At 36.2% G+C, this 16,888-nt stretch overlaps 1 protein-coding gene across 4 annotated transcripts in view; it reads left to right on the forward strand.

Annotated features, from left to right (window-relative positions):
• Nucleotides 1-223: 223 nt before the first annotated feature.
• Afg3l2 (AFG3 like matrix AAA peptidase subunit 2) overlaps nt 224-16,888 on the forward strand; it is an 84,018-nt gene continuing 67,353 nt past the window's right edge. Inside the window, exons 1-6 of one of the 4 annotated variants that reach the window (XM_014359995.2) lie at nt 224-288; nt 983-1,350; nt 1,465-1,552; nt 1,648-1,813; nt 1,912-2,047; nt 2,142-2,260. In XM_014359995.2, coding sequence (XP_014215481.2) covers nt 983-1,350; nt 1,465-1,552; nt 1,648-1,813; nt 1,912-2,047; nt 2,142-2,260 — 877 coding nt within the window. In that variant the 5' untranslated portion in view covers nt 224-288. The other 3 variants (XM_014359994.2, XM_089598693.1, XM_089598694.1) reach the window with 3 other exon arrangements.

Below are 16,888 nucleotides of genomic sequence, written 5' to 3' on the forward strand. Positions count from 1 at the left end.
AAAACTTGGTACTGCTACAAAATTGTAACTCGGCAGAGGTGGTACTTCGTACCCTTGTCTTATCTTACACCGTGGCCTGGCCATACCCTTTCGATAACCTCATTAGAAAGGTAGCTCAATGTTGCATCTCTTTTTATCGTGTTAACGCTGCCACTTACAGAAGAATCGGTGGCTTGCCTACTCTATCTATAATATCTCTATGATTACAACACTGGCCAGAGTCTGCCCAGGCCGCCTGGCCAGGGCTTGGTGTTCAGCTACGGCCGTCTAGTGGTCATTTCTTGTTAGGTAAGCGGTCTATTCTTCATATGGCTATGGGTAGAGGCAGCAAGTTCTCGAAGACTATTATAAATTATAAATCCAATTCTTCTGTCATTGACAGTAAAACGTTATTACCTTATGTCAATGAATTATGGCTAACCAACTTCTAATGCTCTCGGCTAGTAAATTTGAGCACTTTTTTCTAAATCGGCTGTGTCATTTAAAGGTTTATTCTTTAATCTTACTTTTTCACCTCATACTTTTTGTGGAATTAGATGTCGCAATTATGTTAAAATTAAAATTTGTAAGGATAATAACATGTACATGAATATTTACTCTTGAGTACACTTCCACGTATAAAAGTTACAGTTATTCCGTCAGGTACTGTAAACTGTGGAAAATATTAAGTAGGATAAAATTTTTACATCTTAGCTGTACAAGCCTTAGTACCTACTGACTTGTGTATCTACTATAAATAGGGCTTAGTGATAGTCAATCATAAGTTTCTGCTTTCTGCATGCTGTGTATGCCACTTCCCGGCGGCTTTTTACAGTGAATTATATAGTGTTTTTTTATTTTCTTTAGTGGAATTATATATTGTTGGGATGTCTTGAAAGTTTCTAGGTCTTTTTTGTCATTAAAAATAATTATCTTACAAAATAATATGTAATTCTGATTTTGGCTTGAACAATTTTCTGATATAGCTGAATTTACTTAACAGATGTGGAAAAAGTATCTATTTGGCCCTTGCGGGCTTAATGAACCTGGAATACAACAATGGCAACTTTTCTGCAGTAAGCCACCTAAAGGCTTTGAAAAGTTTTTCCCGGGAAAGAAAGAAAAGGAACCTCTCAAGCAAAGCAAGCCTTCCTCCAAGGGCCAAGCTAGCAAAGATAATTCAAACAATTTCAAAAAGGACTTTAGCTATGGTCTTGGATCTACAAAAAAAATTGGATCAGGAAGCGACAGTCCCTTCAAAAGTGACAAATGGTTTACAACTTTAGGAGCTCTAGGGGCTATTGGACTTGTTGGAGCAATGATTTTTCTTGAAGGAGGCAAAGAAATTACCTGGAGAGAGTTTGTTAACAGGTTTATTACCTTATCAAACCTGGCTTAATACTTTACTCATTTTTACTATCATCTTATACTTTTTATCAATTAGAAGAGTTAGACTGATGACTTATTATTTTTTATACAATTTAGCTACTTAAACAAAGGAACAGTTGAAAAGTTGGAAGTTGTAAACAAAAAGTGGGTGAGAGTTAGACTTCAACCCGGTTCCAATTCAGATGTGAGTTTTTCTTTTTTTAAGTTGCTTCTCTTAACTTCCACATGCCTCATATAATCTTCAACAATTATCACTAAATCTGGATTTATATGGCTTAGGATACACTATGGTTTAATATTGGAAGTTCAGACACATTTGAAAGAAATTTAGAAAATGCCCAGCTTGAACTGAACACTGAACCCCAAAACTATATACCTGTTATTTATAAAAATGAATTAGAACCTGTACAAATAATATCGTACCTTCCAAGTCTTTTGACAATAGGTAATGACTTATTTTTGACCAAAATAATGCTTTATGTAATTGAACAATGTGTATTCATGAAATATTAATAAATGTTTTAACTATTTATTGATTTGCAGGATTTTTACTTTACTTTACCAGGCAAACTACAAGCATGTTTTCGGGTAAAGGAGGTCGCGGTAGAGGACTCTTTGGAAATGTTACATCATCAACAGCTAAACTGATAAATCCAAATGAAATTGGAGTCAAATTCAAGTTAGTAACAAAATTGTGTGAAAGAATTTTTTTTTCATGATCTAACGTTAATTCTCGATTATTAAGTTGAGTTGTATCAATATCATTGTACTAGGGATGTTGCTGGTTGCGAAGAAGCTAAAATTGAAATTATGGAGTTTGTAAATTTTTTAAAAAATCCACAACAGTACATCAACCTAGGAGCTAAAATCCCTAAAGGTGCACTGCTGACAGGTAAATAGCTGTCTGCATTTTAAAAAGTTCAAATTTAAGTACACTACTAAGCACTTCCTAATTATTTAGGCATGATCAATGTATGAAAGTGCCCTATAAATGTATAGAGCAAAAAATGTAACCAGTCATAAAATCATTTGCTTACAACGTAAAACAAACTTTGAATTGAGTATAAGGATGGCTCAGTAGGTTCCATGGTGTGTGTGTGTGTGTGTGTGTGTGTGTGTGTATGTATGTATGTATGTATGTATGGATGTAACCAAGTTTTTTGATTAACTTAACAGTAATTACGACCCCATTGAGCCTGAAATTGGTAGGCAACTTTGCATTTAAAATTATCAGCTAATGGTTTTAATTAAGACGGTTCCGTTGAGTTAAGGGATCAATAAAAAAAACTTCCATTGCAGTGTTCCAAAAGAAAAAATGAAGTTCTTTGGTTATATCTTGCAACGCGTCCATTTTGATGTTCGCGTTCAACAAAATAATCGTTAGATAGCATATAACTTTTTCATATTTCCTTTTGCAGAAATAGTATATTACGCACTTAATTTTTCTGCATACCCCCGCCGAAAGTGCTTCATATCTGACCTGCTCCAAAACAGATAATCAGCTGTTTCGGCGAGGGTATGCAGAAAAATAGTATACGCACCACGTTCGGAGGTGAAGAAATGTCCTAGATTTCACGTTATTCACGTTATTCACGTGAAATCTGCGACATTCTTGACCTGGCTCTCTAGGTGCGTAATATACTATAAATGTACAACTTACTGATCATATAATACATTTCTCATGTTTCTTTGTTGTCCTAAGGGTGCCTGAGTGCCTGTACATGGGAGTCTTAATGTCTGTACATTGGATGCCTTAAAGACGTTCTAACCTTATGATGTAATCACGTTACATAGTTTTATTATGAATAAAGTGTCTATTTCCTTGTTTACAACAAATTATATAGGTATTCAGTTAACATCAGTTTGAATCAAATCACCCGCCATAGGTGAGGCTTACAGGCTTGAGGCTGCGTATACATGGAGTCTTGAACTTTCCAGGACCAGCCCATAAGCACGTGTGAGTGCGAGTGAGAAGCAAGAACATATTACTCTCTTACTCGCACCAGTGTTAGGGGCAGGATAATTTGTCCAGCCCTCAGTGACTAACTTCAGCTCGCCCAATACCAGTTTTCATAAAAACTGTCGTCAGCTACGTTGAAGCAGTGCTCTCAAATGTGACTGGCAAACTTGCGGGAAATTAAAATTGGCTATATGGAGCAAGACGCAAAACCCCAGATAACTCGACAATATTTCATACACCATAACTTGATAAATTAATCCTAAGCTATTTAACCCAATAACCCAACGCGCCTAAAAGCAGTATCACAAGCTTTATTAATTAATAAAATACATTAAACAAAAACGCAAGCGCCAATCCCCGCACAACCCGGAGCGCTTACTAGCCGCTTTGTTTATTAATTGAATAAATAAAATAACACAAGCGCCAATCCCCACACAACCCGGGGCGCTTACTGGCCGCTTTAATAATTAAAATGATAAATAAAATAACAAAAGCACTAATCACCAATCAACCCGGAGCACTTACTGGCCGCTTCGTTTATTTATTGAATAAATAAAAAAACACAAGCGCCAATCCCTACACAACCTGGGGCGCTTACTGGCCGCTTTGTTTTTTAATATAATAAACAAAATAACACAAGCGCCAATCACCACACAACCCGGGGCGCTTACTGGCCGCTTAGTTTATTAATATAATAAATAAAATAACTCAAGCGCCAATCCCCACACAACCCGGGGCGCTTACTGGCCGCTTTAATAATTAAAATGATAAATAAAATAACAAAAGCACTAATCACCACACAACCCGGGGCGCTTACTGGCCGCTTAGTTTATTAATATAATAAATAAAGTAACACAAGCGCCAATCACCACACAACCCGGGGCGCTTACTGGCCACTTTAATAATTAAAATGATAAATAAAATATCAAAAGCACTAATCACCAATCAACCCGGAGCACTTACTGGCCGCTTCGTTTATTAATTGAATAAATAAAAAAACACAAGCGCCAATCCCTACACAACCTGGGGCGCTTACTGGCCGCTTTGTTTTTTAATATAATAAAATAACACAAGCGCCAATCACCACACAACCCGGGGCGCTTACTGGCCGCTTAGTTTATTAATATAATAAATAAAATAACACAAGCGCCAATCCCCACACAACCCGGGGCGCTTACTGGCCGCTTTAATAATTAAAATGATAAATAAAATAACAAAAGCACTAATCACCAATCAACCCGGGGCGCTTACTGGCCGCTTAGTTTATTAATATAATAAATAAAATAACACAAGCGCCAATCACCACACAACCCAAGGCGCTTACTGTCCACTTTAATAATTAAAATGATAAATAAAATAACAAAAGCACTAATCACCAATCAACCTGGAGCACTTACGGCCGCTTCGTTTATTTATTGAATAAATAAAAAAACACAAGCGCCAATCCCTACACAACCTGGGGCGCTTACTGGCCGCTTTGTTTTTTAATATAATAAATAAAATAACACAAGCGCCAATCCCCACACAACCCCGGCCGCTTACTGGCCACTCCGTTTATTAATTAAAAAAATAGTTAACGCAAGTGCCAATCACCACACATTACGGAGCGCTAGATGATGATTTTGAAAATTAATAAAATTTATAAAGTAATAACACGAATGCCCATCACCAAACAATAAAGAGCACTTTCTAGTTGCGATTGACTTTTTTTATCATTTAATGCTTTCTTCAAACAAATAATGCAACCAGTAAGCACCCCGGGTTGCGTAGGGATTGGCGCTTGTGTTATTTTATTTATTATATTAAAAAACAAAGCGGCCAGTAAGCGCCCCAGGTTGTGTAGGGATTGGCGCTTGTGTTTTTTTATTTATTCAATAAATAAACGAAGCGGCCAGTAAGCGCTCCGGGTTGTGCGGGGATTGGCGCTTGTGTTATTTTATTTATTATATTAAAAAACAAAGTGGCCAGTAAGCGCCCCAGGTTGTGTAGGGATTGGCGCTTGTGTTTTTTTATTTATTCAATAAATAAACGAAGCGGCCAGTAAGTGCTCCGGGTTGATTGGTGATTAGTGCTTTTGTTATTTCATTTATCATTTTAATTATTAAAGCGGCCAGTAAGCGCCCCGGGTTGTGCGGGGATTGGCGCTTGTGTTATTTTATTTATTATATTAAAAAACAAAGCGGCCAGTAAGCGCCCCAGGTTGTGTAGGGATTGGCGCTTGTGTTTTTTTATTTATTCAATAAATAAACGAAGCGGCCAGTAAGTGCTCCGGGTTGATTGGTGATTAGTGCTTTTGTTATTTTATTTATCATTTTAATTATTAAAGCGGCCAGTAAGCGCCCCGGGTTGTGTGGGGATTGGCGCTTGTGTTATTTTATTAATTATATTAATAAACTAAGCGGCCAGTAAGCGCTCCGGGTAGGGCGGAGATTGGCGCTTGTGTTATTTTATTTATTATATTAAAAAACAAAGCGGCCAGTAAGCGCCCCAGGTTGTGTAGGGATTGGCACTTGTGTTTTTTTATTTATTCAATAAATAAACGAAGCGGCCAGTAAGTGCTCCGGGTTGATTGGTGATTAGTGCTTTTGTTATTTTATTTATCAGTTTAATTATTAAAGCGGCCAGTAAGCGCCCCGGGTTGTGTGGGGATTGGCGCTTGTGTTATTTTATTTATTCAATTAATAAACAAAGCGGCTAGTAAGCGCTCCGGGTTGTGCGGGGATTGGCGCTTGCGTTATTGTTTAATGTATTTTATTAATTAATAAAGCTTGTGATACTGCTTTTAGGCGCGTTGGGTTATTGGGTTAAATAGCTTAGGATTAATTTATCAAGTTATGGTGTATGAAATATTGTCGAGTTATCTGGGGTTTTGCGTCTTGCTCCATATAGCCAATTTTAATTTACCGCAAGTTTGCCAGTCACATTTGAGAGCACTGCTTCAACGTAGCTGACGACAGTTTTTATGAAAACTAGTATTGGGCGAGCTGAAGTTAGTCACTGAGGGCTGGACAAATTATCCTGCCCCCAACACTGACTCGCACTCACAAGGGCACATGGGCTGGTCCTGGATGTTCAAGACTCCATGTATACGCAGCCTAAGACTGTAAGACGCCCATGTACAGGCACCCTAACTCTTAACACAGGCGAATAGGGAATAAGGACACTAGAATACTCATAGAGGTATAAGAAGTTCTTATACCTCTATGAGAATACTGCATGCTAGTGGCCAAGGGTCTTTACACGCAAATGCGAAAAGAGCACAGTAAGGCCGCGGTTACATGGCTGCGGAAGTAGCCAACGGAACGCCACTGCATAAAAAAAAAAAAAAAGTTTCCCCCATTTTGGCGGCAAACGTTCGGTGCCATGCATTTGATGTAAATTATGAGTGCTTACCAATGATACTTTACTATAGAATTATGACTATCACAGCTATGATCATAGTCAGACATCTGAAAATCTTAATAATAATCAAAGAAGAGAGTTATATTTTTATTCGAAATTATACGCCCCGTTAAATAGCGCTGATGCTGATCTCAAAGTAGTGAGCTTCGAGGGAGTGAGGAGACAATATCCGCTATTTGAGGCTCATAGGGAAAGGAGTGAGTCTGAAAACGCAGTACTTAGCATATTCATATGTACGTCACGATGTACATATATATGTATGGATATATACATATATACAAGTATATGACTAAAGTCCCCAGTAGCCTCGACCCATGGCGGTCGACCAATCACGAGCGGTTCTAAGATTGTTCACTCACTCCCTCGAAGCTCACTATCTCATAGCACTGAGTTTCAAGGGAGTAAGGGAACACCGATGGGACCGCTGCTGAATGGTCAGCCGCCATTTGAAGCTTCTGGGGACGTCAGTCATATACTTGTATATATGTATACATTCACACCGATATATGTACATCGTGAGCGCGCGGTGGCTCGGTCGGCTAGGTCGTGGATTGGCACGCGGGAGACCGTGGTTCGATTCCCGGCCAGTAGGCCAATTAATCTACGAAAAAGATGACATTAGTGTTAACAGAAAACAAAAAATACGTTGATATAGAAGAAAATGATTCAAGAAACATAGCGTTTTGTTTTTTCGGTTATTCAGTGGCTGAGTTGACCTAAAAAATTCGTGAAAGTCCGAAAATCACTTTTTTCACGTTTGAAAAAAAAGTTGACTTCCAATGCCGAAAAGTTAAACTACAAAGTTGTAGACCTTAAAAAAATCTATCGATTGACGCGCGTTGGATATAATTTGAATTTGTAGTTGCTGAGAAAACTTGAAAAAACCAATGAAAATCGTCTTTTTTTAATTTGTTAATAACTTTTTTTCTTTTGAGATTTTAAAGTTGGTATTCGGTCAAATTATGAGTTTTTGGTTCACAAATCTTCAGTTGTTTTTTTAGCCAAAAATGTTAAAAATTTTTCGAAATATCGCATTTTTTTCGAAAAAAAACACCTTTCGTAAAAACTTCAATAGACGTCAGGAAATAATGCTGGAGCGATTTTTCAGGGCTTAATCTCTTTGTCTAGACTTATTCTATCATGCAATGTTTGTAGTAAGTAAAATTTTTTAATTTTTGATGCTGAAATCGGACTCGCAAAAAAGTACTTTTTTTTTCTATCGGTTTTTTGCATTATTTTTACGTATTTTGATAATTGCACGTATATAACTAACTGCAATGCATTTTACTTATTTTTTTACGAATTTAAAAAAAAAAATTTAATGATACGACCATGTGGAGCCAAGTTAGATTTTTTTTTTTTTAAAAATCCCTATGCGACGGTGAAAAGCGTAGAACTCTGAAACTTGCACACTTTACTAACAAATACCCATTTTGCATTAAAAAAATTATTCGTAATCGTTAACTTTAGCGGAACGATGGGTATGATAACGTTACAGTTGAGCAGCTGCATGAGGGGAGAACATCGTTCTCTCACCACTCCAACTCCATTTCGGAGCCGTATCGGAGCGCCCGAGTAAGAGCAACCAGTCAGACACACCTCATACCAGCGGGCAGTCGATGCGCGACGCGCAAAAAGACTCAACTGTAACGTTATGATACCCATCGTTCCGCTAAAGTTAATGATTGCGAGTAATTTTTTTAATACAAAATGGGTATTTGTTAGTAAAGTGTGCAAGTTTCAGAGTTCTACGCTTTTCACCGTCGCATAGGGATTTTTTTTAAAAAAAAAACCTAACTTGGCTCCACATGATCGTATCATGAAATTTTTTTTTTTTTAAATTCGTGAAATAATAAGTAAAATGCATTGCAGTTAGTTATATACGTGCAATTATCGAAATACGTAAAAAAAAATGAAAAAAACCGATAGAAAAAAAAAGTACTTTTTTTGGAGTCCGATTTTGGCATCAAAAATTAAAAAATTTTACTAACTACAAACATTGCATGATATAACAAGTCTAGACGAAGAGATTAAGCTCTGAAAAATCGCTCCAGCATTATTTCCTGACGTCTATTGAAGTTTTTACGAAAGGTGTTTTTTTTCGAAAAAATGCGATATTTCGGAAAATTTTTAATATTTTTGGCTAAAAAAACAACTGAAGATTTGTGAACCAAAAACTCATAATTTGACCGAATACCAACTTTAAAATCTCAAAAGAAAAAAAGTTATTAACAAATTAAAAAAAGACGATTTTCGATGGTTTTTTCAAGTTTTCTCAGCAACTACGAATTAAAATTATATCCAACGCGCGTCAATCGATAGAATTTTTTAAGGTCTACAACTTTGTCATTTAACTTTTCGGCATTGGAAGTCAACTTTTTTTTCAAACGCGAAAAAAGTGATTTTCGGACTTTCACGAATTTTTTAGGTTAACTCAGCCACTGAATAACCGAAAAAACAAAACGCTCTGTTTCTTAAATTATTTTCTTCTATATCAGCGTATTTTTGTTTTCTGTTAACACTAATGTCAAATTTAACATTGAGCCTTCGTAGATCAATTGGCCTACAGTGCGACTTTTTTCGGGCAAGTACCTCTGTGATTTTTCACATGTGCTTTTTCACTGCGCAATGCTCCTCGAGAAGGGTTTAGGCGACCTTCTCGCAGCAAAAGTTGCCTAGTTTCCCCCTACCCCCCTCCCAGTAATAGGAGGCCTCCCATCCCTTTCCTTGTCCTTTTCCCAAGTGCTAAGTGCCCATAGTAGTGCCCTTATTAAAGGAGCCGGACGTAAAGCACTATAATATAAAAAAAAAAAAAAAATATGTACATCGTGAAGTATATCTATGTGCTAAATACTGCGTTTTACGCCTCTCCCTATAAGCCTTAAATGGCGGAAATTGTCTCCTCACTCCCTCGTAGCTCAATATCTTGAAGTTATACTAAGATCACGTGATAAAAAGTGGCAAGTACAAACTTGTTTACAATGTTGGCAGGTTAATATTATATTATTGTTAATGTTAATCACAATGTCGTGTCCTATAACAAAAATATTTGAGTGAATTAAATATGTTAATGGTGGTGTTCTTCCCTAAACCTTTTGAAGGAAGCAGCATAATTTTAAATGTAAATCATATTTTGTGTCTATGTGGTCGTTATGAAAAATCTAATAAAGAATTAGATAAATACTTTGGTCTGTGTTTGCAAACGTCTTTTTTTAATAGTTACCCCACAAAATTGTTATTATTAAAACTTACAATAATAACAAAGAAATTAATACAATGTGCAGTTATGAGGCAGAAATTTCTGATTCTTGTAAACATATTGTGGGATTGTGGGTGCATGTTTATTTTAAAACAAGTAAGTATTCAAGGGCATGCATATGCTCTACGGTACCGGCTTACCTCGATTACAGTTTTTTGTTTGAAGTCGTTAAAACCAGTCAAAAATGTTTTCCTTCTCGGAATCACTAAAATTATTGAAAATGAAGAGTGGAATGGTCTTATTTCCAAGAAATTCCCGAATTAGCATTTGCACATTTTTGATAAAACAGAGCAGAAAAATCATGGCTCGGTGTGTGTGTGTGTCTGTGTGTGCGTGTGCATGTGTATCCAGTATATATGAATGTTTACAATAGCTATCTTACCGAGCCGTCATTATTTTGCTCTGTTTCATCAAAACTGTGAGAATGGTAATTCACGGATTTCTTGGAAAGACCATTCCGCTCTTCGTTATTAATAATTTTAGTGATTCAGAGAACGAAAACTTTTTTCCACTGGTTTTAACGACGTCAAACGAAAAACTGTAATCGAGGTAAGCCAGTACCGTAGAGCATATGCATTCCCCTAACATGAATTTATGGGTTACTGTTTAAATAATGAAATTCATTTTGATAGAAAAACAAAAGATACTGTAGAGTAATTGGGTTGCACGGATTTGAAGCAGCAGTGGAGTCATATTGGACAAAAAGTTAACGATGTGTAGTAACAAGTGATTAATTTTATATGTGTGAAGGTGGTGCGCTTGTCGCACATTTGTGTTCAACCTGTGAGCGCTGTGCGTTCGTACAGTCAGTTGGTCTCTAACGGTGTAACAAGTACGACTACCATTATAAAGAAATCATATCTACTTAGGAGATATATTGTATACTTATAGACCTAAGGTGTATTATTGTTATTTACCCTTTGCCCTATCCTGTTTGCTCCACTGACATCACGATGCACATATTGCAATACCATTTAAGAAATTTTGCCATCGAGCCCAAACGCACGTCAAATGACATAGCTTTTACAGTAAAAAGGTCAACATTCAATTATTAAGCACCGCAGACGAAGAAATGAGTTCTTATATTATACATGTTTCGTTTATTTTAAACACAGTACACTCTAGTAATAGCACACTACAGCGTACGTCACTAGTAGTAGTAGTAGTAGTAGTAGTAGTAGTGTAGTAGTAGTAGTAGTAGTAGTAGCAGTAGCAGTAGCAGTAGCAGTAGCAGTAGCAGTAGCAGTAGCAGTAGCAGTAGCAGTAGCAGTAGCAGTAGCAGTAGCAGTAGCAGTAGCAGTAGCAGTAGCAGTAGCAGTAGTAGTACGTGTAACACTACTATCGTCTGTTTTGTTTAGTATAACATTGAGATCAGCGACATCTAATGAGCCTCGTACTTCTAGATTTAGTCGGCTTCTGCTGTTATTTATTTTATATCATATTTGTGCTGCTTCTTTCAAGATCCAACAGACAGTGCATGAGAGCCGAGCACTGTAGGGTATTTTCTGATTCGCTCCTTACCGTATCGAGCCAGCGAGATCGTTTTGCGACTTCGCGATCTTTGCTACTTCAAAGTGCTATTAAGGTACCTGTTTTTTGCTCAAGTCCACCAAATACTGTTGCGTGGGTGCAGTGAGTGTTTGTGCTGTGTGGAACCTCATATTTTGCCACTTATTAGTGTTTGAAAAAGTTAGGCTTTTGCTTTGCTGGTAGCCTCTTGTGGGGACATGGACGTGGACGTGGACTCCAAAGAAAACTTTCGAAAGACATATCCCCATGACATGGAAGAAAGCATGGAGTTCATTGAAGGCAACAACAAGAAAGAGGCGAAAAGACTCGAGGCGTCCGAAGAATATGATAAACTATCAGAAGATGGCAAAAAATGAAGAAAAAAATGAAGAAGCCATGGTGCGAAGAGTAAAGAGAGAAATAGGTGGACACAGATAAAATCGACGTCAACTCTCTCTATCACACACACTCACACGCACACTTAAAACCGAACCATGGCTATGACCTCTAAAATAAATCTACAGAGGTAAACAGCATAAACCAACATAACGACTCAGAAAGTTCGCTTAAGGTGGTTCTTCACGATGGTGCCGTATCAAAGCGACACGGGACCCTGTGGTTTTCTAATTTTCGATTAGCGTATTATTTGCAACATAAAATATGTTGTACTGGCACTTGACTATAATATCATTGCATTTACATACAAATAAACGTGCTAATAAAGTCAGAGTAAGAGCTATGAAAAAATTTTTTTTTGACGCAAGGTTCTGAAAATGGCATGTACGCTCCTACTCAAGCAGACGTTGCCGCCGATTTCTGCATGATCGATAACTGATTACGTTTACGATTAAATATCGTATACTATTTCCCCGATTAGCCCATACTTTTGTTATATTATTACAAAGCTGAAAAGTTCTTCTTTCACTACAAACTTTTTCTATTACGATCTTAAGTCTACTTTACGAGATATTACATGATATCGTAGTATGGAAAAGTAACCTACATAAGAATACATGTTAAAAGTGCATTTTTTGACTGAGTTGTTTCAAAAAATTTGGCTGATAAAGGGACTTGAAATTTTAAGAGAAGATGCCTTATAACTTTAATAACAATCCCTTCAAGTTTCTCTGTAAGTTTAAGTAAATGGGTTAGGTGAAGAACCACCTTAAGGAGGTTCCAGGAAGTAGGGATACCAACCCACTCCGTGGAGCCTTTATTTGCTCAAAAAACTTTGATTATTGGCACCACTGCCGCTAGAAAAATATAGGTCAACCCACAGAAATACAACAATTCGATAAATTATGAATAGAATATCTCAATATTGTTTCCGGTTATTTATATTTCCAGTTATTTGATGACGGCATTTAAAAAATAAAGTTATAACCTACAACACATGTGTACTGATAATACCCGACACTTTCGATTCCAGTTGGAAATTATTAATCTTAGAATACCTTCCATAAGCGTTCTAGTTGAAAGAGTGAACTTCAAGCATGAATTTCTCAAGATTTTGTCCGGTTAAGAATACAAAAAAGAGTACCCTTAGATTCAGCGTAATCTAAACTATTTAATGACATACGTTCAAAATGGCAATACTAGGACGCTGAAACCTCCTTAATCCTCTAAAGCAAGCAGCTGACTTATACTCAAACGGCCAATATAAAACTCCTAAGAATTAGGACAATAACAAACCGTACGCATTGGCTCCGGGAATAAAGTGAAGAGGATGAAGGAATTTACGCCAACGTCTATGGTGGAAAAATCGTGCAATCTGAAGGTACGCTACTGCACCAAATCGAATATGAAAAATTTTCGTTATGTACTATCTTGAAAAATTGGAATTACATTGAGAAACAATTAATTCTCAATCATATAATAGACACTAGCTTATTATAAAAGTTGGTGTCATGTTGAGACTTTGCCGGTGTTAAAAAATCTTACTAAGTTACGAGAAGGTTGAAAATCAGAAGTAGAGGGCGCTGCGGTAATTCTTGGATTGAATAGTCGAAAAATAACGGCGGCCCATACAGCGTGTGGGTCTCACAAATCTAAAATAGCAAGGTACACGTCAATCCGATGGTGGTAGGCACCCGGCTATTTGAAAAATATGAGAAGGTTAGACCAGTAAAAATAGCTTACAAACAATCTGGTGTTTGAAATGTCTGCATTATTAATCATCAGGTAAATCGAGGTCATAGAAAACGTTGGTAAAATTTTCAGCTCCCTTAGTTTACGGGATCCATGTTTTTTTAATTAAAAAATGCTAATATCTAGCGAACGGTAATGCGTATAAAAAATGACTGGCACCATTCGAAAGAGGAGAAAAAAATACGTAGAAAACGATTATTTACTCGATTTTGGCCAACTTGAAATCTCGAGAAAAACGGCCGTGAAAGACTTAATGCAAAGTTACATTTGTATATAGATATACTACCCTGTTAGTCGACGGCCAGTAGCAGTACCACCACCACGTGCGGCGGGGGAGAGCATGGAGAGAGGAGAGAGGGGAACGGCCAGCACGGCTTGCACTGAGCCGAAATTTCTTTTTTCTATTCGCAAGACGCCCAAAAAATATTACAAGTCCGAATGAATTATTTATAATAGGGTAAAAAATGTCTATCGAATGCACTGGGTCCTAAATTACAATTTTTGTTTGAAAATAAAAATATTGCTTGTAAAAATATAATTAAAAACATTAGATGTGAGTTGACAGTTGAAAATTATAATTTTAAAAATTTGATCAACGCTTGTTTTTCGAGCTTTCACTTGAAGTTCATACGTTGGCACTAGCTTGGCAAACCAATTATTGCATCTTAATAAATAAGTATTGAAAAAAATCATTTACGTAAAATGTAGCCAGATATTTTACATATTGTATAAATACCAAATTATTTTACTAATACACAAAAAACCTCTCGTTTCGAGAAAATTTTAACTTTTAAAATTTCATTGGTACTCGTAGCAGTAATTCTTAAAAAATCGGACGCAAATCATTTTCTTCCTTTTTCGGCTTATGATGTAGCCTGATACTTTTCATCCAGGCTTCAAATAAAAAAACTAGAACTATTAAAATGCTTTTTCACCATACTGCGCTGAAAGTGGGAAAGTAGAAATCGGGACGAAAGTCCCTTCTCTCGGCGCTAGATTGATGAAAAACAGAATACGCACCACATTCGGAGGTTGAGAAATGCATTAGATTTCACGTTTATTCGCGTAAAATCTAACCTGAAAAAAACCTGTGCGATAAACGCCTTGGAGGGACGTTTACTGGCATGTAATACTATTAATCTATTGAAAAAAGCTGCACTACAGCTTAGTTTTTCTTAATTTTATAGATAGAATCGTACTGGCCAGCATAAATATTTTTAATATTGTATTGTTTTGTAATATATCGTTTATAATTGTTGATTTATTAAATATTAAAAAATTAGTTGAAATCATACTCAATCAACGTAGGTATACTCATTTATACGATAATTACACCACCTTTGTACACAATTTTGTTTTACAGAAGGTATTTGTATGCCCATAATTGTAGTGTATTCCATATAATTTCACAGAAATATAAATTAATACTTGGGTACCCAAGCACCCACTATCCACTAATGTAATAGATCCACAATTTGGTTTTTAAATAAGAAAGAGGGGATTAAGTATTCGTAAAAGCATGCATTTAAGTACATTCATATGAGGAGAAAAATTGCCGGTGTTGCTGCATTATATTAGTGCTTCTCTTACCTCTCTGAACTTTTCCCCGCTAACTACCATAAACGTCTTGAAGCCAAAAAATCACCTTTGGCACGAATGGAATAATTAAGATCTTGCATGAAACATTTTGGTTGGTCTGTCTTGTAGATTGTAAAAAATATTTGACACGATAAAAATTAATTATTGTATTTGTGCAGTACAAAAATTTTTTTTTTTAATTTTTGAGAATTATCCGCGTTCACAGCAGAGTTGGTAAGGGCCTCAATCAGTGTGCAGAAAGTCCGGGGTCCAAATCTCTTTAGAAACTTTTTTTTTTTTTTTTTAATTGGTTAAACGAAAAAGAAATTAAATTTATAAAATTTAAAATGCGTGGCGATTGTGATATAGAGGAAACCGGAAGTACGTCATGAGGGGCGAAGGAAAGGGGGACAACCAAGCAAAATCCACTTTCGTCACACTTTTTCTAAGGTCAAAATCTGAAATCGTTGATTTACCCTTGCGCATAACGTGCCTATAGAAGTATATTTTCAAAAATTGATATTTATTTGTACATATAAAAGCCACTCTGCTTAAATATAATGATTTTCAAGTTTAACATAACCATTAAACAAAAAAAAATTAATTTCTTAAATAAATCATTTATTTATTAATGAAATTCATAATTAAACCAAATTAATTTATTAAGAGTAAATAAATAAGTTACGAACCATACCATAACAAGAAGTAATCAAGTATACAATATCGGGACCTTTCATAGAAGAGACGGTACGGAGCTCGGTTTAGGTGCAAGGGGTTGGAGGTTCAAATTCAATTCAAAATGTGTGCTATTATGTGTGCTGTGGTGGTGTAGTACCGTGTGGTATGGTGTGAAAGGGAAGAAGGTAAGGGTGGTAGGTTAGGGAAGTAGGAGAATGGGGAGTAACATGCAAAATCCACTTCTGTTACACATTTTCTGAAGGTCATCAATATGAAATCATTGGTTTACTCTTGCTTATAACGCGATCTTAGAAGTATAACTTCAACATTTTTTCCAATACTTCTTCTGTACCAATACAACCAAACTACGTGTCTGAGGATCCGCAATCATAATGTCTATTAGTTATGTACATTTAGAGCCCAAGAAACGCAAAATTGCACATGTTTTTGGCAATACTTTTCCATTCGCTAGTGGTAAAAATAAAAAATGAAAAATTGTTAAGTGCTTTTTGTACTCTAGAACAACTTAACTCAAAGTACGAATGTCCTTAATCATGACCTTATTTCGTTGTAAGACATTTTGCACCTGAAAAATGTTTTAAATCTAAATTTTTTGCAGATAATGATGCGGTAGCCCGTAGTTCTCTTGTAAAATGAGATGCATTATTAAGTCAACGTATAAATACGTTATCAAAAAGAACTTTGACCCTTGCAAATCTAACCTCACTTTGCTATATGTGATAAGAATACCGAAATATGCAAAAATTCACATATTTCCGGCGATACTCTTCCATTCGCCAGTCATGGAAATATTAAAAAAAATTTTAATATACTTTTTGTAGACTACCATTACTTATCTATGAGTATAAGCGTCCGCAATTGTCACCTCTATCAGCTATGTATATTGAGAATCTATGTAATGCAAAAATTCCTATGTATTCTTATATATCTGGCGCTATTTTTTAATTCACCGCTGATGAAAATAC

Source organism: Copidosoma floridanum, unplaced genomic scaffold (assembly GCF_036245765.1).
Source record: "Copidosoma floridanum isolate Cflo_tuat_1 unplaced genomic scaffold, Cflo_Japanese_pri ptg000006l, whole genome shotgun sequence".
NCBI classification, from domain to species: Eukaryota; Metazoa; Arthropoda; class Insecta; order Hymenoptera; family Encyrtidae; genus Copidosoma; species Copidosoma floridanum.